Source organism: Mustela putorius, unplaced genomic scaffold, assembly GCF_011764305.1.
Source record: "Mustela putorius furo isolate JIRA1106 unplaced genomic scaffold, ASM1176430v1.1 tig00003834_pilon_pilon_pilon, whole genome shotgun sequence".
Taxonomy (NCBI): Eukaryota; Metazoa; Chordata; class Mammalia; order Carnivora; family Mustelidae; genus Mustela; species Mustela putorius.
Genome location: NW_025421987.1, coordinates 109,437,748 through 109,460,734, shown reverse-complemented (window position 1 = coordinate 109,460,734; position 22,987 = coordinate 109,437,748). Strand labels below are relative to the sequence as shown.

The window sequence follows — 22,987 nt, the reverse complement described above, 5'->3', positions numbered from 1 at the left end:
CTTGTCAGAAATACAGAATCTCAGGGCCCACCCCAGGCCTACTGAATCAGAATCAGAATTTCAACAAGATCGTCATGTGATTTGCATGCACATTAAAGTTGAGAAGCACTGAGCTAGAAAGTGAGAATTGAGTGTAGGCAATTTTAGTACAATATGATCAGATTTTAACAATTTATGGATAAGGGCTTTTAAATTAATCTATCCTGCTGATTAGACTTTCATTAATGGGTAAAGTTGTAGGAACTAAGAAAAAGTATATGCTGAAGCTTTCTCAGCCATTCAGGGGAGAGGACATGGGACATGTGTGTGTGCACACATTTTATGTAAATTCAGTACAGTCCTTGCTTCCCTGGTGGAGATCTACAAAAGGAGCCCTCTGGGGAGAATGATTCAGAATGACAGGAGCAATGGGCGATCTATCAGTCTGGGCTTCCTGTCTTTAAGCTTTCTATTAAGCAGGGTTCTAATTACTTCAAGTGTAATTATAGGCTTTATCCTTTCTCTGACTTCATTAGCAAGGGATGGATTGGAGAGTGTTTCAGAGAGGGATTTGACGACTGCTTGAGTATTAATTATCCACCTTTGCCTCTGATGACAGTGGTTAGGCCTCCTCCTCATCACAAATGACTTGGCTCAGAGGCCACCCTCCCCAGCCCCCAACCCTATAACATGGCAGTCAGGAGAAAGAGGAAAAGCTGCCTTCTCCAAGCAGCCCAGTGCCCTGGGTAGAGCATTTTGTCAACCCAAGGATACAAGGCACATTTTCAACCACCACCTTTTGGCAGTCTGTGACTTCTCTTCAGTGAGGCTTATAATCAAATTAGTAGTTCATAAAACAGAGGAGGGTCAGAGAAATTCTTTGACCATTTCTAAGATAAAGAAGCAAACTCCAACTTTGAGGGTGATAGAGTATGTTTAATACCATTCCACAGGTGAAGGAACCAAAGGATCAAAGATAGCTAAGGTCACACAACCATTAAAGAGTCGTAATAAATACCACTTCAAGAGTACTTAATATGTGTCAGCTACTGCTCTAAATTGCCTTACGTGTATTGACTTAATTCTCATGACAGCCTTATGAAGTATTATCATATGCCTACGTATGTATGAGGACACTGAGTATAGAGAGTATTAGTTTGCTAGTGCTGCTATAACAAATTATCACAACCTTGGTGGTGAAAAACAACAGAAATGTATTATCTCCTGATTCTGGAGGGCAGAAGTTTGAAATCAAGCTGTCTACAGGGTCATACTCCCTCTGAAGGCTGTAAGGGAGATTTCCAAAGCTTGTCTCCTCCAGCTTCTGGTACCTGCCATTGTTCCTTAACTTGTATCTATAACACTCCATTCCTTCACATGGTGCTCTCCTTCACCATCTACGTCTCTCCTCTGGAGATTCTTTTATAAGGACACTTGTTATTGGATTTAGGGCCCACCTGGATAATCCACAATGATCTCCTCACCTTGAGATCCTTCACTTAATTAGATCTGCAAAGACTCTTTGTCTAAATAAGGTCACACTCACGGGTTATGGCATTAGGATGTAGACAAATCTACATTAGGGTATAGACAGAGAGGCTAGGTAACTTGCTCAAGGTCCCAGAGCCAGGAAGCTGCAGAGCTAGGATTTGAATCTAGTCAGTCCAGTTCCATTACCTTAACTGCTACACTTTTCTGCCTCCCATAAATGACAGAAGTAGGCCCTGTGCTAAACCTCACCAGATATGTAAAATGACTCATACTCACTTCTTGCCCTCAAGGAGCTTACCATGGAGGGAATTTCCTTTCAACCACTGCGAAAGCCACTCAACTGTCCCCTATCTTCATTTTTGCCATAATCACACATGAATCTCTGAATGCTGAGTCTGGTGTGGGGCCAGATATGTTAATCTCTCTGGGCCTCAGTTTCCATTTCTGTAAAATGGTGATATTGTCTACTCCACTGGTTTACCATGTACATCATGAGTATTAACAACCTGTCAACATCATGCTAGTACTGATGCTTAGGAAATGATTCTTCCTTCTCTTTTCTCTCCTATCCTATCAGTCCTCACATTGAGATAATTATTATCATTGATTGACTTAGACAGGGGTCCCAGCAAGAGACAGAAGAGAGTGGATAATAAAGATATTTAACACATTGAATTGATGGGACTTTGGGATTGACTGATGGGAAGGCTGCGGGGCACAGAGAGTGAGTGGCACAAGGGAAGGCTCCCAGGTTTGGGGCCTCCCCATCTGGGAGATTGGAGGTGCCATTCCTTGAGTGGAGCAAAGTGGAGGAGAGGAAAGTGGAGGGGATAGGCACGGAGAGCAAGAGGGGTTGGTAAGCTTGGTTGGAGCCGTGGAGTCTGAGACATGTGTGAGTCATCTGAGTGGAATTAGTATCTAGATATGGTTGAGTACATGAGTCTGGGGCTCAGAGGAGATGCCTGAGCTGGGAGTCTTCTATGTGTGGATGAGAAATGGGAGGGCAGGAGCTGCTGGGGGATCTATGAAGGAGAGAAAGGATATAGTCTGAGAGTGAGGCAACCTTCCCGGGCTGAGACTCAGGGCAATGTCTCCTTTCCTCATTCTACCTGTAGTCTCTGGACAAAGCCTGCAGGGGCCCCACCTCCAGGACGATGAGGGAGCTGAGGGGTCACACTCCTCTGTGTCCTTCTTGCAAGGGATGGGGCTATGAAGACTCTACAGGGAGTGACATCCAGTTTAAGGCAGTGGCCTTCTTTTCCCTGTGCTGTTAGAAGCTTCAAAAGGAAAAGATTAAAAGTGGGAGGTGTTACAAAGGGTACAAGGAAAAGTAATACTTTTGTGGGCTGTATAGGACAGCGGCAGTAGCTACCATGTTTCTATACACTTAGGTGGTGGTTTGTATTAAGGACCTTAAAATGTGTGCCTGAATACTTCACGGTTATTAATTTATTCTTAAAAAAACAGTATCAGACGGCATGAAGATATATATAATACAATGCTCATTCAAGTGTTGTGTTTAATTGTAGAAAACCAGAAACAGTCTTAATGCTCACCATATGGGACACCTTACATGATTTTTGCTATCATAGAATACTGTGCAGCTCTTAAAATAGATAATGTAGAAGTACATACGTTAACATGGAAAGATGTCCATGATATATTTTTATGAGGAAAAAACAAGTAACAAAAGCAGGTATAAATGACCAAATGGTCATTTAAAAAAAGAACTGTATGTTTGTGCAAACATAGAAAAAAAAATCTGGAAGAATATGCACCAGAAGGTTTACTAGTTATCTTTGAATGTTGCAATGAAGGATGATTTTATTATTTTTGTGTATTTCTGAATAGTTTTTAAAATGGCTTGTATTGCCTTAGGTATAATGAAGCCATTCCCTACAAATAATGGGTGGAGGGATGAAAAAATCTGGCTTTTTAAAAAAAATTTATTTTTTGGGGAGAGAGAGGGATCATGAGCAAGATGAAAGGATAGAGAGGGAGAGGCCCATTCCCTGCTGAGCAGGGACCCTGATGCAGAACGTGAACCCAGAACCCTAGGATCATGACTTGAGCCAAAGGCAGACGCTTAACTGGCTGAACCACTCAGTCACCCCCTTGCTTGGTTTACAAGGATATCGCATAGAAAAAGTTGTTGCATGTCTGGAGGAGGAAGGAGCCAGAGATGTGGACCCTGCAACAGAGCTGAGGGAGGGTCTTAGAAGCAAAAGCCTCTAGAATTTGTCAGAGTTCAATATCTGGTGCACCTGGGGACATAAATATTTAAACTCGTGTGGACCCATGGGTATCCTTAACTTGCTGGTTAGTAGTTTGCCAAATGCTTTCGGGTCTCCTCTGTAATCAAAACCATTACAAAGGACCAGAACCAGCCTGCTTCTCCTTCTCCCAATCCCCCTGCTTGTGTCCCCTCTCTCACTGTGTCTCTCTGTGCCAAATAAATAAATAAAGTCTTAAAAGAGGGATGCCGCAGGCTTTGCAGGTGTTTCTTTCGGATCTGTCATTCTCTCAATCTTGCATCAAAAATGCAGACAAGGGCGTATCATGCTTAGCGAAATAAGTCAAGCAGAGAAAGACAACTATCATATGATCTCCCTGATATGAGGAAGTGGTGATGCAACATGGGGGCTTAAGTGGGTAGGAGAAGAATAAATGAAACAAGATGGGATTGGGAGGGAGACAAACCATAAGTGACTCTTAATCTCACAAAACAAACTGAGGGTTGCTGGGGGGAGGGGGTTTGGGAGAAGGGAGTGGGATTATGGACATTGGGGAGGGTATGTGCTTTGGTGAGTGCTGTGAAGTGTGTAAACCTGGTGATTCACAGACCTGTACCACTGGGGATAAAAATATATGTTTATAAAAAATAAAAAATTAATAATTCAAAAAAAAAAAAGAAAAAAAAATGCAGACAAGGGCACCTGGGTGGCTCAGTCGGTTGAGTTCAACTCTTGGTCTCAGTTTAGGTCTCAATCTCAGGGTCATGAGTTCAAGCCCTGTGCTGGGCTCCTCACTGGGAATGGCGCCTACTAAAAAGAAAAAAAGTGCAGGCAAGTATTGCAGGCTGGCCAAGGCACACAACTGCTCAGCAGTTGCAGTAGGGATATTGTCTAGGCGTCAGGAAGCCTGGGTTCCACTTGTGGCTCCTGCACTTAAAGACTGTGTGCACTTGAGCAAGTTATTTCAAGCTTCAGGGTGTTCATAGAAAATGAGGAAATAATGGCACTTCCCCCTCAGGGCTTTTTGAGGATTAAATGAGATAATGCATGCAAAGTTGTCAGCATAAGGTCTGGGAGTACTATGTAAGAACAGTTGGTCAGCTCTCTGCCTGAAACAATTTTCTGGATTTCTTGACATGGCCTGTACCCATCCATCATTCTGGTCTCTGCTCAGAAAGCACCTTCTCTGACTCTCCTATCTAAATTAGCACTCACCGCCTTATTACCATTCTCTATTCTTTATCCTACTGGGCTTTCCTTCATAGCATTATCATTGTCTGTTATTATATTATGTAGGAAGAGATAAGCTCCACGAGAATCAGGCTTTGTCCCCTTTGTTCACAAGTGATGCCCTGGTGTCTAGAAGAGTATCTGGCATGCCGTGAGTGCCCAGGAAATGAAAGAATAAATTCCTACATAATTATTTGGGTGAGGGAATACGTGTGTATAAGCTTTTAAATGATCACTGCTAGTATTAAGTGCATTATTCATTGAATGAATAAATGAATGAATGAATGGATGGATGAACGAACACATGAATGAATACATACCACATATTTAAATCTGGTATATGAACAATAGGTCTATGTCACGGGAACAATGAGGCCTAAACACTACAAGTTGCTCAGACCCTTTGGTCCAGGAGTATTTCAGATAAATACTCATGAGTGCAGTATCTATTTGCAAATGGATGTCACAGGTCTTCCTGAGCTGGGAGAAAAAGACGGGTTGGATACAGGAGTCAATTCATCTACCTGTGAAGAAGGATTCTTCCTTCTTGAAGTTGGTTAGCTGTCTTATGGTGATAGCATTTAGGGAGAATTGCTACTCCACATTTTCCAATCTTCAAAGGGTTGTAGAAATTGAATGCAGTGTGATAGGCCATGTAGTATAATGGGAAAGCAAGTACTAAAGCAGATCAACTCAGGTGTGAATCTTAGCTCTGCAACGTGCTGTCAGCATGATTTTGGATGAATTAGTTGAGCTCTTCCAGCCTTGTTCTTGATCTATCAAGTGGGGAAGATCCTGGCCTCACATAACATGATACCAGGGATATAACAAGGCCCCCAGAATATCAGTCTCCTCCTTGCAAACTGAACACTTATGAGAAAGCCAGCAAGAAGATACGGGAGATCTGTAAAGGGATATGGATCTTCTTCCTGAGTTTGCCAAATGGAAGCCCAGAGGAAGTGTAGCTTAGGGGTCTGGGAGAAACTGCTGAGCAGTCTGAATGTGAAACCAAATGCCTGTTGTTTGCATCTTGACTTTGCTCCTCAGGATGTGAAAGTAATCTTGGCCCGGGATGATAGCAGCACTGACGATGGCACTAACGTCAACAGCACCAAGCTTGGAAATGCCTGCCTCCATGATTGGCAGTTAGTAAATGTTAGCTATGAAAGTGACTTATTATCACAAAGGGATGAAAAACTCTATTGCCAAACAGGCACACTTTTGAAAATGAAAGGGGACAATGTTAATATTTAAATCACGACACTAAATTAAAAACTGGAATGGCCTGGGGCAAATGCAGTCATAGGTTACCCTATGGTTATCAGGATACCTAGACGGAAGGAGGCATTCCCTTCCTGCGAAGTAGTTAGGCAGAGGCTAGGAGTATGAGACTCAACACTAGATTTGATTTCCTCCCCATTTCACGCTTTTCCGATTCTATTGGAGTTTCGTCTGCAAATTTATTTGAATACTAGTTCGTTTTTTTGTTTTGTTTTGTTTTGGTTTGGTTTGGTTTGATTCTCGCTGGGGAGAGAGAGGTTTGGAGGAATTCTGCTCCCTTGTTTCTAATAACTGGTTTGGAATTTTGTGCTGACCTCAGCCTCCTGTGGGCAGACGCCAAGGAAGGGTGGGTGAGGAAGCACAGGAACCCACACTCACGGCCTCACCTGCCCTGCCCTTGTGTATGGAGAAGCTCAAAGGCTCACATTCCGTCCAAAACAAAGTTAATGAATTCCTACCAGCCTCATTTTGTCCTTGAATCTGAAACCAAGACTCCTGGGAATGCTTCTGTAAGCCAAGCAGTTACTGTTTCTTCTCCCCCTAAATTTTATCAGGTTAATTCAAAATAAAAAATATTCTCTTTCCCAAATTAGACTTGAACTGGAGATTCTAGGCTTTGGCAGAACCTCTTGGCAGTTCCAAAGATGCATCCTTAGCTTACTCCTTATTAGTGCTCCAAGCCCTCCATGATCTCTTCTATAATCAGAAATGGTATTACAAAACATCAGAATCAGATTACCTAAGCCAACCTTCCTCCCTGAGGAGTAGGGGTGTGAATGAAGGTTTTACCTGCAGCATCTACAGGATACTTTCTCAAAAACCTGACAGAGAGCACAGCCTTAGCAAATTCCTTGCCCCCAACCCTTGCCCTCACGCTTCCTGAAGTAGAATTCCTTATACATCCTAAAGTTCTTCAGAAGCCGATCTGTATTTTACTTACGGGTCATATTCCCCTACATGAAAGTGAGTCCTCTGGAGTCAGTAAATAGGCCTTATTCTGATGTTTTTACTAACATTTATTGCAATTTTTTTCTGTATAGAGGTGATATATATTCCTTTTAGAAAATATAGAAAAATGTGAAGGTGACACTAAAAATCACTCATAATCCCATCTCCCTGTCATCATTGCTGTCATTTAAAAATATATTTTCCTAGTGTTTTGGCCTGGGAAGTACTTTAAGAGCTAGTACCATATTTTTTCTCACCTTTGGCAGAGAAGACAAGAGAGAATTTGGTCTTCTTATGGTCACATTTGATATTCAGAAAAGTTTGTGATAATCAGCTTAAGTGGGAAAAAAAAAAGGCAGAAATCCTCACAAGTTTTAAAATAATTGTAGCACACTTTATAACTACTTTAGGGCACCTGGGTGGCTCAGCGGGTTGGGACTCTGTCTTTAGCTCAGGTCATGATCTCAGGGTCCTGGGATCGAGCCCTGCATCAGGCTCTCTGCTTGGCAGGGAGCCTGCTTCCTACTCTCTCTCTGCCTGCCTCTCTGCCTACTTGTGCTCTCTGTCAAATAAATAAATAAAATCTTTAAAAAAAAAAAAAACTACTTTGAAGACCGCAGTTTCGGTAAATAAAAATATTTACTGAAAAATTGGGGGGCTGTGTATTGTTCGGTGAATCAGGTTTTTGGTAAGTTGACTTCAGCAAATTGGCTGTTTGGTGTATTGATGCAGTTCATGTGCTACAGTGTCTCATGCTTTAGGGCTGAGACAAGTACAGGACATTTTTATTTAAGGCACTTAAGGTGCTGGTAAGGAAGACAGTACAGCAAGATAACTTTTACAGGGGAAAGGCAGGGGCCAGGTGGTAGGGAAGAGCATTGTAAACACCATGGAGACAGGGTTCAGCTTGGATTTTTGTAGGTTAGTAGTTCTGAGCTCAGAGCAAAAAGGACTGGAAAGAAAGTTGGCTGGAAACAAGGGAGAGAGGGTGCTGTGGTAGAGGTCCCAGGGGGCTGTCTTCAACAGGGAACATGGCTCCCTGTATGGGGAAATGGGCCCAGGGGAAACTGGTGGGGTGGGCTGGGGGCTGAGCACCTCACACTGACCTGGCTTAAAGAGTTGGGACCAGGACAAACACCTAGAGTTGCTTCCAGCGGCGACATACCAGTTCTTAAAAACTCTCAATCGGTTCCAGATCTCTTGTTCTTTTCCCCTTACTCATTTGGAGCCAGTAGAGGTATCAGATTACTGTCGATATGTGGAACAGGATTCATAAACACAGGACAACATTAATTACCACTAGCTATATCTTTCAAAAAGTATCTCTGAAATTAAGTAGACATGAGGAGGTGCTTTCCTGCGGGGCACCTGGGTAGGAACACAATCTGTGGCTGAATGATATCTCTGATTTAGCATGAGGGGAACACTTCAGGCTAACAGATGATGTGAGAAGGGACTGGGGGCAGGGAGGAAGGGGACAGAGACTCCTGAAGAGAGAGCAGAATGCAGGAAGGAATGGTTACTTTCAGAGACAAGGGGAGGAAAGAGATGGATAAGAATCACTGACTGTTAGAACTGGAAGGAATTTAGAGATCAATCAATACAAAACCTTCCTTTTATAGATGAGGCCACCGCAGCACCAAGAGGCTAAGCAAACTGCCCAATATGACACAGGAGTTGGTGGCAGATCCAGGATGGAAAATTAAAGGTACAAAAGGAAGACTCCAGAAAAAACAGAAGGATTTTCCTAGGATCTGAATTTAAGGAGATTACTTGCCTGACAAAGACAGCAATGAAAAACACAATAATTAATTTTATTTTCCTTGGAGAACTGAGGCCTTGCTCACCCACAATCACCCTGTATGAATCCCACCTGCCTGTGTAGAACAGACCACCAGCATTGAGAGACCACTTCCAGGGACTTCTCAGCCAGACCATAGTAGCTGAAGTGATGGTATTTATTTATGACCTCATTTATCACTCACGGGGCTTCTGCTTGCAATAATTCTGCAAAGTTAGGGAAAGCTTTTCATGTGAGAAGAAGAAGGGAAATGAGTTGCCTGCTATAATGTGTAAATTTGACTTCCCTGGGCCATCAATTTTATGCCATGAGGATATTAGATGTTATGCAACAAAATAACAAACTGTGGAATCTCAATGTGAGCATTAAATTGAGTTTGGATAGCGCCCTGGGCATTGTCATACCCTTAATGTCAACCAATTGGGTTCAACCCACCTGAGACCAAATTACCATTGACCACTGACAGCTTGTGGTCTGCCAATCCTTTCAGGGGCCACTGTGGTTGATGTAATCCTAACATTCACCCGTGTCAGGAATGGACCCAACAACCTGGCTAATAGGTCCATTAAATTATACTCAGTGGAGGGGAGTAAAGATCTTCTTCATCAAGAATGTAAATTCCAAATTCCTATACATGGTCCTTTGTAGGACTGTAAATTTTATGAAGCAACTTTTTTTTTCCTGTTCTCTAGTTGTTTTCTTTGTCTTTAATTTCTCCAGACAACTGCCCCGAATGTTCTTTCATAATTAAAACTAGTGATTCAGTGCCCAAGACTTAGTAGCATTCCTCCCCTGAGATTCTGGGGGAGTAGTTCTCAAACTGTGGCCCCCGACCAGCAGGATTCTCATCACCTGGGACCTTAGAAATGCAAATGATTAGGTCTTTTGCTAAATCCACTAAATCAGAAACTCTGCAGGGTCCAGCATGCTGGGTTTTAATAAGCCTCCAGAGATTTTGATTAGAGCTCAAGTTTGAGAATTGTTGCTCTGTGGGAAGGCAGTGCATGGTTCCTCTCTCATGAATGAGGTTGAGAGCCTCTCAGATAGCCTAGGCCTCTGTGAAGGGACCTCAGATTTCCCTGCCCCTCTCTTAATGACAGAAAGCAGGATGTTCTTGGTTTTAACGGATGACCTCTGAACTTTGGGGAAAGAACCAGATTGAAGTACAGCCACGTGGCAATGAAGAGAGAAGGACAGTTATAACTGTATTCTTAGCTCTGGAGAAGAGGAAATGCCCACAAGGAAAGCAATGATGAGACCTAGGGGCAACAGCTGAATTTGGTTAATGGGGTGCTCAACACAGCTGAGGGTGAAAAGACCAGCAGGAGGCACCCTCTGGGTGCTGACTTATAAGGTTCTGGTTTTGGGAGGTTGAGACAGTGATACTATTTAAGAAACCATACTGTATTTAGGTAAATTCAGTACACAGACCTGGAGGAAAAATGACCAAGGTGGTTTTTCTTTTTTGCAAGAGGATTCTTAATCAATTTCATATAAGACAAACAAACGTTAAAAATAACCCAAATAAAACAAAATCTTAGCAAGGTCAACTCTGACTTGGCTTTGCATTAATAGATGCTACATTCCAATTTATACTAGTTAGTGACAAGCTATCAGGGGCTTTGGAGCCAAACAGATCTGCATTTGAGGTCTAACTCCATCATTTACTAGCTGTGTGGCCTTAAATAAGTTCCCCAGCTTTTTACAGCACGTTTCCTGAAATATACATGAGGATAATGGTCGTGCTTACTTCCCAGGGATGTCCAGCTGATTAACTTAAGTGCAATATGGCAAATGCCTAGCCCAGGGACTGGTAAATACAAGTGCCTAGAGAAAGTTAACTGGTTTCGGTTACATTTACTGTTCTCATTATTTCTGACGCAGCGTCCCCACTACATCTGGTGCCCAAAGAAGTGGAAGCCTTCAAGGATGACTTGACTAGTTGGTAAGCAGTGAAAGAAAGCGAAGGCACCTCATTAAAGAAGGTCTGCTTGCTATTCTAGATAGTGAAGGATCCTCACAGCTCTCCTTGGCATGCCCTCTGTTGGGTACAGCAGGAGAGGGGCTTAGCTCCTGGTCTCCTCTCTGCCAACAGAAATCCAAGGACGGTCTCCAGGCTCACCCAGAAGGAGTACACAGCCTTCTGGACACCCTGCATCTCCGTGATTCGCCCCCCTCATCCATCTGCTGAGAACACACAGTTCTGCCTGGAGTGCTCTTGGAGGACATCATCCTTCATTTGGCATTATTGCTCAGTGCTAAGTCACTGGCTGTGCTTATCCTCAACGTCATGGCCAATGCCAGCTTCTAGCATGCTGAGGGCTGCTAGTTCCCTATCCTAAAAGCCACGAGTCCTGCTGTTTCATGGGACTGAAACAGAGTGAGAACGTGGCCAACTCACATGGACAGGGCAAATACCTGCAGACGACCTTAAGGAGACAGCTCTGAATGTGTGATTTCCAGCATGGGTTTTGGGATGTCACTTTCTCTCTCCTTCTGGGCCTTAGTTGTGTTACGACAGGAAGTGGAACACCTACCCCCGATTATTTCAGAGATCTGAGTTGAAACCAATTTTATTTAAAAATAGTCTGACTAAAGTAAATATTACACACAAACACACACACGCACTGACCCCTTTGACTAAGTTTTTCAATGAACTTGAGGCAAAGTCCCAAGTTCAGTTTTACTAATTGCCCAGAACATGGGTGTTCTGTTTCAATGTCCTCACCCTTTTAGCTTCCACCTTTACGTTTGAAACAAAGCTGTCCCCCTAGAGACGTTGATTCTTCCCCACCATTTCCTAGATTCTCACGTCCTGAATCATAGCTTCCATATCCTGAATGTTCTTTTTGCACTGGTGACACTGCTAAGCACCTTATGTGTTCTCTCACTTGATCCTCACAATATTTCTTGAGAGCAGCTCTATTATTATCTCTACTTTGCATATGAAGAGGCTGAGGCTTGAGTGGCTGCAAGAATTTGCCTTCAGACATATAACTTGAGAGCGGCTGAGCTGGGATTTGACTGTAGACCAGGAGGCCCCACAGCAGGTGCACTTCAGCATTATGAAACAGTGCTTCGGACCCTGAATGTGCCATTCTTCCAGCCGCTCAACAGCTCCTGGAGCCGGCCAGGCCCGGCCGAGCTCAGCAGGACAAGGGAAGAGAGATCCTGAACCACTGAAGGGATGAAGATTTTTTTTTTTTTTTTTTTTGGTCTTTTTGTGTTTTGTGTTCTGTGGTAGGTTTGTTTGTTTGTTTGCTGGATCATACTAGAGAGAACGATTGAGGAAAAAGGGAAAGCTCCCCTTAATACCAAAATTTAACGTTGAGCTCATACTTTGATCGGAATGTGGAGAGGTATTATTGCATACTCAACAGTTTTTTTAAAAATCCTTTATGATTCATTAGTCGCATAGAACACCCAGGGCTCATCACAACACATCCCCTCCTTAATACCCATCACCCACTTACCCCGTCCTCCCACCCCCCTCCCTTCTGGAACCCTCAGTTTGGTTCCCAGAGTCCAGAGTGTCTCATGGTTTATCTCTGTCTCTGATTTCTTCCCATTCAGGTTTCCCTCCCTTCCCCTATGGTCGTCTGCACTAATGATGTACTATATGTTGGCTAACTAAATATAATAAGAAAAAAAAAATCCTTCAGGATTTGTTCATATATGAAATGTTCAATGGATTTCCTTCTAGAAATAAAAACAAAAGTGTCTCTTTGAAGGAATCTCACCCACTTTCAGGCTCCGGGTACCGTAGGGAGTCCCCTCGCAAATCTGTATCTGTTCTAGATCTATGTGATCAGGTGCCAAATGGCAACCTCCTCTGGATTCTCCATAAACATCATGGGCGAAAGATGCCAGCACCTTCTACTCCCTATTCAACTCCTCAATCTGATTCTCCTGAAAGATAGGCAAATCACTCCTCCAGGGATGGGAGCCAGCTATCTGCAAGCTCCTCCTCCTTTTACCCATTTCCCAAGGCTTGTTGATACAGCTCTTGGCCAAACTCTTCCCCTAGCCTCCTCAACTTCCACCACCATTGCCTTCTCATCTCTTTCCTGTTATGGCACGAGCTTCCTAATTGGTTTCCCTGTCTCCACATCCACTCTCTCCCACCCAGACTTCACAGGAACACTGAAGTGACATTTCTATTACACACATCCAATCGTGTTGTCTCCCTAGTCAAAACCCTTCAGGACCTCCAGGGAAGCACATCCAAGCTCTTCAAACTTTAGAGAAAGCACTTAAATCTTCCTCGTTAGGCTCCTCTTCTCCTGTCCAGACTCCCCAATCCATTTTCTACCCCTACTTGACCATCTAGCCATGTTGAGTCACTTAGAGTTCTTTGCTATTTTTATGCTGCCATGCCTTTGTGTGTCCCGGTCATTTTGCCCAGAGAGTTCTTATTTCACTCCTCTGCTGGTGAATTCCTCCTCATCCTTTGAGATTCAGGTCCAGAGTCATCTTCTTTCTCTCCCTCCTTCCTTCCCTCCTTCTTTCTTGCCTGCCTGACTGCCTGCCTTCCTTCCTTCCTTCCTTCCTTTATTTTTCTTCCTTCTTATCTATTTATTCGAGAGAGAGTGAGAGCTGGGGGCGGGGGGGGGGGAGGACATAGAGGGAGAGGGAGAGAGAAAAGCAGACTTCCCACTTAGCAGGCCAATGTGGGGCTCGATCCTAGGACCCTGGGATCATGACCTGAGCTGAAGGCAGACACTTAAGTGACTGAGCCACCCAGGTGCCCCCAGAGTCATCTTTCTTATGAGACCTCCCTGATTCCCTCTAAGTAGAGGTAAGCCTATCTCCTGTAGCCCCTGGAACACATTTCTGTTGTAGCAGAAAGTTAACAGGCATTTTAATTATTTATTTACCGGTCTGTCTCCCAGCTAATGATAAGCTCTTCTGGGGCCAGACCTTTTTCTTTTTCATTTGTGTGTGTCTAGCACCTATCAGGGTATTTGGTATAACTGGGGCACTTTCTAAATGCTTGTTGAAACACAAATATGTGATTGAATAGAAATTACCATGTTAAAATGATCTAAAATACTGTTCTAAATTTTTACTGATCTAAAATTTTCAAAATGAACTCATCAACAAATGTGGCTTGAGCATGTGTGATATAAAAGCATGGTGTTGCATTAGACATGAAAAAGTACCGATGATGGCCTCTGCCTCTGCCTTGTAATCTAGCCAGGGTCAGATGATATATATAAAAGTAAATGTTACTTAAGAGAGAAATTATATTAGTGAACTTAGAAAAAGGAACTTCTCAAGGCATTTACTAAATGAGTGAAGTAGAGATGAGTTATAGGATCTTGGGAGTCTGAGGAGGTCACTATGGCCTAGAGAAGGGGTTCTACGGAATATGGCTTGATTAGTTGGAACTCCACGGTGTAAGTGGCAAAAAGAATTAGCCCATAATGATTTAAATAATAAAGGGAAACTATTGGCCAAAATTCCCAGGAATTTTCATATTTTCATATTACTGGCATCTAGCGTGCAAGTAAAATGACCTGATTTCTCTCTAGTTCTCTGTTCTTCCCTTTGAGGTGCCAGTCTCTTTCGTTTTCACCCACACTTTGTGACACTATCACCCTTCCCTTTCCTCTCCCAGCAGTACCATGCTCTCCCCTTGAAGGGTATCATTTCCAGACCTCACAGCCTCACCTTATCTTTCTCAAAAGTTTCTAGCAAATATGTATTTACATTTCACTATCTCGGATTGTTGTATACCATCACAGAACTAATCACTATGGCTATAAAAACTGGCTGATTGGGGGCCTGGGTGGCTCAGTGGGTTAAAGCCGCTGCCTTCGGCTCAGGTCATGGTCTCAGGGTCCTGGGATTGAGTCCCGCATCGGGCTCTCTGCTCGGCAGGGAGCCTGCTTCCCTCTCTCTCTCTCTCTCTGCCTGCCTCCCCATCTACTTGTGATCTCTCTCTGTCAAATAAATAAATAAAATCTTTTAAAAAAAAACTGGCTGATTGATTTCAGCCAATTAGTGCCCACTCTCAAAGTATGGAAAGGTCACTCATACCCATCACATGGCTTATAATGTAAAAGGGTGATTGCCCATGAATATACAAGATACCAAACAGGCCAGTGTGTCATCTGGAGTGGGAGGGAAAGCAGTGTGGCTTGGGAAACATGGCTTAGGACGACACTCCACAATTTTGACTTGCTGCTCACTTGCTTCATCTAAGCCAGATGTTAAAAGAGATCTCGGAACATGTGGCCTCTCCCCATAATCCTTCTTTAAATCATGGCAGAAGAAAGAACTTTGGATTAGGGAGCAAAAGCTCTTGACTTCTGGTCTTGGCTCTGTCAGGACACTAAAGATCCTCAGTCTTCTCAGCTATAAAATGCAGATGATGACCCCTGTCTTCTCTGCATGTCAAGAGAATCAAATGAAATGGTCAGTTTGGAAGCTCTTTCAAAAGTATCAAGATACATTTAGAAAGTACAATTTGTAATCTTACCCTCAGTGCTCACTTCCATATATTCCTCCTCTTGAGGACTTAAAAAAAAATCAAGCCAATGCACTCCCCAGCTTCCCTTTGTTTACCCACCTCCAGACAGTCTGTCAATATTTCATTGATATGCTTTCATTGGTATATTCTATATCAGTCACGGTATGTTTGGGCACCTGCGTGGCTCAGTCGATTAAGCGTCTGCCTTTGGTTCAGGTCATGATCCCAGGGTCCTGGGATGGAGCCCCACATTGGGCTCTCTGCTCAGCAAGGAGCCTGCTTCTCCCTCTCCCTCTGCCCTGCCCCAAACTCATGTTCTCTCTTTCTCCGATAAATAAATAAAATCTTCAAAAAAAAAAAAAATCATGGTGCTTTTAGCTCAAGGGACAGAAAACCAGAACCCAAGCAACTGTAACAATAGGACACTTTATTATCTCATGATAAGGAGTCCACAGATACGGTGGGACCCAGGGACAGTATGTCCCACCAGTGTCTCCACCTCCTGCAACTCTTCTGGCTCTGACTTCACCTTAGGGTTGCTCTCAATCTCACCCTTCCTACAAAGTGGCTACAGTGGTTCCAGGAATCACAAGCAGACAACTTTTCCTTTGTATGCCTCTCTCTCTCTCTCTCTGTCTTTTAAGCTAGAACAGCTTTCCAAGAAAAAGCGTTCATGTCTTATTGATTAGAACCGGCCAAAGCCCACTCCTAAACCAATCTCTGGCAAAAGGGAACAGGATCCATATGATTGGCTGAGATTACTCAGGATTCACCCTTGAGCTGGAGACAGGGCTATTTTCTATACAGCCAGATGATGGAAAACGATCTGAAAATGATCAGGGCCTAACAGCTGAAAAATTGGAGTGATTGGCTGTTGAATAGGCAGCTGATAGCATCTGTGTCCCACATGCCGTAAATGCCCTGCTCATCTCCAGGGGCCTATGACTTCATTGCAAACCACTGACTTCTGACCATTAGCACCTGTATTTCTTTGCTTGTAAGCAATTCGGTCTACTGGGAGCCTGCACTGCTGCCCACGCAATAAGCCAGAAATACTGGGGGATTGATATTCCCACCCTGGGAACAGCCCTCAATGACTGATGAACTATATTCCCCAAGTATATAAATACCCACGTTCCCTCATCTCTGGGATAAGATAACTCTGTGCTCTTTGCTCTGTACTGGCTTCCAGAATTTCCCCAGCAAAATTAAACTCCTGTTGGCCACAGTGGTTGCTGGCATGACAACACTTTTACAGGCTGCCTTCCTTTTCCTGTCTTACCTTCTCATTCTGCTATGGCTTCTCCTTCACCTCCTTTGACTTCCTGTCTCAGAGTTAGATTTTTGGGAAACCCAAATGAAGATGCTACGTACCATATGCCAAACTTCTTCCTGAATTCAGAGTCTTTGTATATAATTTTCTCATCTGCATGGAAAATGTTTCCTCTTTCTTCTCACCTGATGCACTCATTCTCCCTTCCAGTCTTGGTGTAAATGTCACTTCTTTTCAGAATTCTTCTTTGTTTGCCTCTCCTCCTGACGCTACTCCCATAATCTTTTGCGCTCCTATTCCTTAACAATAACTACAATGGTTGTAATTTAACTTTTTGTGTAATTTGATTAATTATTTACTTCCCATCTTTATCCACAACTAGACTGTGCATAGCTTGAGGGTAGGGATGATGTTTTTGGCTCAACACTGCACCGCTGGCCTCCAACACAATGTCTGGCACAAAGTAGAGGGTCAAGGACTTACTGGCTACTGGAAAGAGGAGGGTTGTGAGAGATCTAAAGAGGCAAATTTGAGAGTCATTCACATGGACAAAATGATCAAATCTTTCCATCAAATCTTTTCCATGAAAATGACCTTTGATTCACATGACTTCTACCTGAATCTACATTTGTTTCTCAGGGCAGAATATAACTTTTATACATGAGGAGATATCCACAATCTATAAGAGTATCTTGGAGTGGCTCATTTATAAGAGATGCCACTCTGATCACCTTGTTTTATTTATATATTACAGATTTCTACCTAAAATCTACCATTCATTCATTCATTTGTTGAACGCCTACTACTTATTAGGCATTGTACCTGGCAAGACCCTGGCACTATCTGGCTTCAGCTGTTTTCAAATGTCATGAGAGAGATTTACTGGTGGAGATTCTTTGTCTGCCTTCCCTCACAGTCCTTCTACATAGAGCTTTTGACTTTCATTAAAAGAACAAGGAACAATCTAAGGAAAGTCATCACTATATCTGCTAAAAAAAAAAAAAAAAAGTATCTGAGGGCATTGTCTGTTGTGTCACTCAGTGCTCACATGGGAGAAGTTAGTGATAAGTGACATGAGGCATGGTAAAAGCAGACATGCATGCTTGTCATCTCTTTGCCAGGCAGCCTCTTTCTTAACTAATCCCTAAACCAGATCGTTGCCTTCACATGTGACTGATGCAGGTTTTATGGGGCTTGAGGTTTATATAATTTGGAATCCTTTGAGAAAAAAAGTGCAAGACTACAAATAAAAATGTCACATAGAGCCTTGGAAATAGTATACCCAAGTGAGGGGTTCTGAAGTTCAAGCTTCACTGGTTTTGCAGCAAATCAGCATCTGACCTCGATTCAGTGAACCTGCTCTCCTCTGCCCCTTACCCCTGCCATGGTCATGCTGACCTCTATGCCTTGTTTATATTGATTTCTTACTTGAAAGTTCCTCCTCCTCCTTCAATCTGTGGGCCATATTTTTTTTTCATAGTTGAAATCCCCAATGCCTTCTTTGATTCTACTTAGCAGAAAGCTCTCCCTCCTAAAGGCCCACACCCTGTGAATATAGTCCAGGATATTTCATCTCTTTTTGGCTTAAACTGCATCATAAATTGCTCTATTTAAGTACATATAGTGTGCCTTCTCCAATTAGTGTCCACTTTTTGGGGTATAGGGACTATTTCTTCACTTAGATCTCTCCTCAGTACCTACTAAAGTTCTGGGTACAGCAGTAAGGAAAAGAAAAAGGAAAGGTGTCATGAAGCAGAATTATGGGGTTTGGAGTGAAGCCAAATTAGTTTGACATAATCATGATGTTTATTTCACATCATTGTGAGGATTAAATAAAAGCATTTATTCATTCACCAAATATCTATTTAGCCCCTCTCTTGGGTTATTTCTGGTACCAGAAACTTGGAACACATGTAACTGAGCAATAGTCTCTGTATGGGGTTTCTCATAGTTGAGCTGGGAGATGGAAATTTATAATGTAACAGAATAAAACTATAGCACACACAATCAGAGCATAGTAAGCGCTTAATAAACAATTGTGTAGTAACTGAGAGAATGAAGGAATTCAGAAGAGAAAATGGTTAATTTTGCAAAGTAAGTAGGTCTTCCCATATTTGCCACATCATCCCTATCTAAACACACTGTTAATTATAATGGATATGACAGTGTATGGGAACTTATAAAATGCTACATGTAAAGGAAAAATAAAACCAGAGGACAAAGAATGCGAGGAGAGAGGGAAAAGGGGAGGAAGAGAGGCCTCAAGGAGGCAAGGGGTGGGGAGGGACCTCTGTGGACCCACCTGGCCGAGTGTGCACTCCATGCCTCCCAGGAAGTCGGCCTCCTTCAGCCCATTGTGGTTGCTGCTGATGTCATGGACTTCAAACCGCAGACGCTGCACCTCTTCAAAGTAAAAGTCCACAGTGAACAGTTTTGAATACACCGGGTTTATGCAGGTGCGAATCACCTCTGTTCTGTCAACCTGCAAGGAGAGAAGAAGAGAAAACACCACCATGGATTAGGGCTTTTTCTTACTACCCTATAGGTGAAATAATGTTACGGTGCTCCCCCTTCTTCCAAACCATAAATGCCCTCCATTGAGCCACCAGTGTAAGCAGTTTGAAAGTCTACAAGGAAGCACCCTTAGAGAATGAGCCACGTTTCAAGGAAGGAAATCTTATTAGAATAATTTGAAGCTTCGTATTTAAAGACTTAGAGCATGTTGGATTGTTAAGGAATAGGGCAACAAGACAGATTAATGATTAGTGACTGCCTGAAGCCCTAGCATGAAAAAGAGTCTGACAGCACATCTGGGCTCAGGAGGAAAACAGTCTGCAATAGACTAGTGATGTCTGATGGGCACAGTAATGGCAAAAGACCACATAGCTACCCCATTTTAGCCAATCCTACTCTAACCTGAGTTTTGTAACTCCTAATTCCTAGCACAGTGAAGTGGAAAGGCCAAGAGAGTAGGAATAAAGATGACTGCCTTTGGTCTCAACTATGCCTTTTATTGAGTTTATAATGGTTGCTCAGTCATTTCAATTCCCTGAGCCCCAGTTTCCTCATCAACAAAATGAGAATTCGAGGATTGGAAGGTGAAAAGCCCCTTCCTGCTCTAATAGTCCACGACTTATGACTCCCTTTGCTTTCTATGATAATAACTCTCCATTAGCCTCTCTCTCTCAGATCCATATCTGCCACTCTTCATCCTACTCTTGCCTTTGGAGGCTGACTGCTATGGATGGAATTTCCTGGACTTCCTTGCCTCTAGGTTCTGGTTTGACTCAGCCAAAGGGAGGACCTAGCAGGAGATCAGACAGTGGGAAGGCAGAGAGGTGATGACAGCAGCACCATACCTCCACACACATGAGTCTGCTAGTAGACTCCATTCCACAGAGGGAGCTTTTGTGGGTTCTCGTAACACAATGCCCCCTCCCCTTCTTGATTCTTCAGACCACTGCCATTAATATCGCTAATGAGCCTCACCATCCTTTGTTGGCTTCCTTCTCCCTGCCCATGCCCCCCAAAATTGTCCCTCTATAAAGAGTTTAAACCTTTAGATGAAACTCTTTGGGTATACCACCTCTTTTTGCTGGTACCACTAAGGTTCTTTTCTTCTGTGTCTTTCACATGTCAAAACACCATTTACAACACCACTGATATCCTGGGAAACTAACCCAAGATGTTAATGACAGTTATTCCAAATTATAGCTAAACCATAATCTTATGGTATCTCTGAACTGGAGATATCCATTACTCAAATTTTACGAATCAACTGGAGCCTACATGGACTTTTGGCTTTCAGATAGAAACATGGTCTCTTGGATACTTCCTGAGTGTTGTTCATTAGCACAAACTGAGAAAGCCATTTCCTGTATTTTCATTAGCGTACAGAGAAACAGCTCTCAATAAACTGAAGGGAAGACTGTCTTTAACCATATCATGTGCGTACAGGTTATCCAGCAAAGAAAGAATTCTTGCTATAGCATCCCCTACATTCTTGCGTTCAGTGTTTTGTTTTTTTGTTTTTCTTTTTTTGCGCTCAGTGTTTTGACCCTGGCCCAAGCATCCCTCTGAGCCCTGTGTGAGAGTGAGTTGTCCTGTAGGGAACGTCACCTGCTATTCCTGAGGGGATGGCCTATACATGTTATGAGGAGAAGAAAAATATGATTCTGGTCATGTCCCTGTACAACAGACAGAAAACCAAGTCCCAAACTAATATTGACCAGCATTTTACAATAAGCTATTGTTCAGACCAATGGTTATTTGATTCTGGGGCTTCTTCTGAAGGATCAGCTTCTATCTGAACTGAGTTTTCCATTTTGTAAATTGAAATTCAAGTTAGTTAACATATAGTGTAGTATTTGTTTCAGGAGTAGAATTTAATGATTTGTCACTTACATAAAACACCCAGTGCTCATCCCCATATGTGCTTTCCTTAATGACCATCATTTATTTACCATTTACCAAAGACATCCATTCATTTACCATCATTCATGCCCTCCACCTGGCTCCACTCCAGCAACCCTCAATTTGTTCTCAATAGTTAAGAGTCTCTTATGGTCTGGGGTTCAGTCAGCTAAGCATCTGACTCTTAGTTTCAGCTCAGGGCATGATCTCAGGGTTCATGAGATCGAACCCCACAAAAGGTTCTGTGTTCAGCAGTGAGTCTGCTTGAGAGTCTCTCTCTCCCCCTCTCTCTTCCCCGTCTTCCCCATGCTCACTCTCTCACTCTCTCAAAATAAATAAATAAATCTTTTTTTCCCCTAAAGTCTTTTATGGTTTGTCTAAATTTACATTTTTATATAATATTCATTCAGTGGGATAGGACTGAATGTGTCATTGGCTGTTTGGATAGGTGTAAGGATTTACTATATTGACATAATTATTTTCAGTCATTAAAAGATCACAGTTTTGAATAATAGTGTAAGTTAGAAATCACAAACCAGCAGTCTGCAAGTTCAAGCTCTCCTGGAGATGGTTTATTGGCCCCATTTAAAAGTACTTTCCCCCTTAATTTCCCAACATAAAAGGCAACAATAAAAACAACAACAACAACAACCCAGGGTGTCTGGGTGGCTCAGAGGTTAAAGCCTCTGCCTTCGGCTCAGGACATGATCTCAGAATCCTGGGATCGAGCCCCACATCAGGCTCTCTGATCAGTGGGGAGCCTGCTTCCCCCTCTCTGTCTGCCTGCCTCTGTCCCTACTTGTGATTTCTCTGTCAAATAAATAAATGAAATCTAAAAAAAAAAAAAAAAAACCTTTTATAGAACTATTTTAAAATATTTTAAATATTTAAAAATATTTTTTAAAATTTAAAAAGGGACTATTTCTTTTTTTATTTCTTAAATATTTTATTTATTTATTTATTTGATAGACGGAGATCACAAGCAGGCAGAGAGGCAGGCAGAGGGAGAGGGGAGGGGAAGCAGGCTCCTGGCTGAGCAGAGAGCCTGACATGGGGCTCGATCCCAGGACCCTGGATCATGGCCTGAGCTGAAGGCAGAGGCTTTAACCCACTGAGCCACCCGTGCCCCAAAAGGGACTATTTCTATTGTCAGTCTCACCTTTGGAAACAAAAAATAAGAATACCTCGCAATGTGAGGCCACACTAAAAAACGACAACAATTGGGGACTGCCCCATTCAGATGGGGCATTCACTCTTCAAGCTTTTCTTGGAATTCCAAGCTTGGAACTTGGTCAGAAATGCTTCTGACCCCTAGAAGCATTTTTGCAACATCTGGTCCAAATTCACAGACTAATGAGCCATATAAGAAAATTACATTCATGGGGTGCCTTTTGATAGAGGATTTTGAAATAATCCCCAAGAACATAGAGGTGGATTTGACATCCTCAAGACACAGAAAAAGAATCTTCTCTCCTTATGGGTGGAACAATAGAGTCCTAGGCAGGTTGAGATAAGAGATAGGAGGTGGAAATGCCATCAAATCCCAGTTTTGTTCCTCTGCTTTAACCACCCCAGATGGCACAAGGGGCTGATGTGCATCGATCCTGCTGCTTTTCTTCTTAATTCTTGATTTTCTGATGACAATCCCACATAGATAGAAATTCATGTTGGCATCAAGACACACACCTCATACAGTCTATCCAAGGCAAGCTGCCAACATGCAACATGAAATGATGTGTTTTTGAGGGAAAAGACTGGTTGGAAAGAAATTAAGAAATACACATCTGCATTACCAAGATAGATAATTTCCAAAAATCATCTCAGAGTTAGTAAGAATCCTAAGAGCATAAAGGAGCTCAGAA

General features: G+C 42.7%; 1 protein-coding gene across 1 annotated transcript in view; it reads right to left on the bottom strand.

The window, feature by feature from the left end:
- Nucleotides 1–22,987, bottom strand: part of CPNE4 (copine 4) — a 484,610-nt gene that overhangs the window by 146,659 nt on the left and 314,964 nt on the right. Inside the window, exon 3 of the mRNA XM_004762506.3 lies at nt 19,015–19,194. Within this exon, the coding sequence (XP_004762563.1) occupies nt 19,015–19,194 (180 nt within the window). The remainder of the gene's footprint in view (nt 1–19,014; nt 19,195–22,987) is intronic.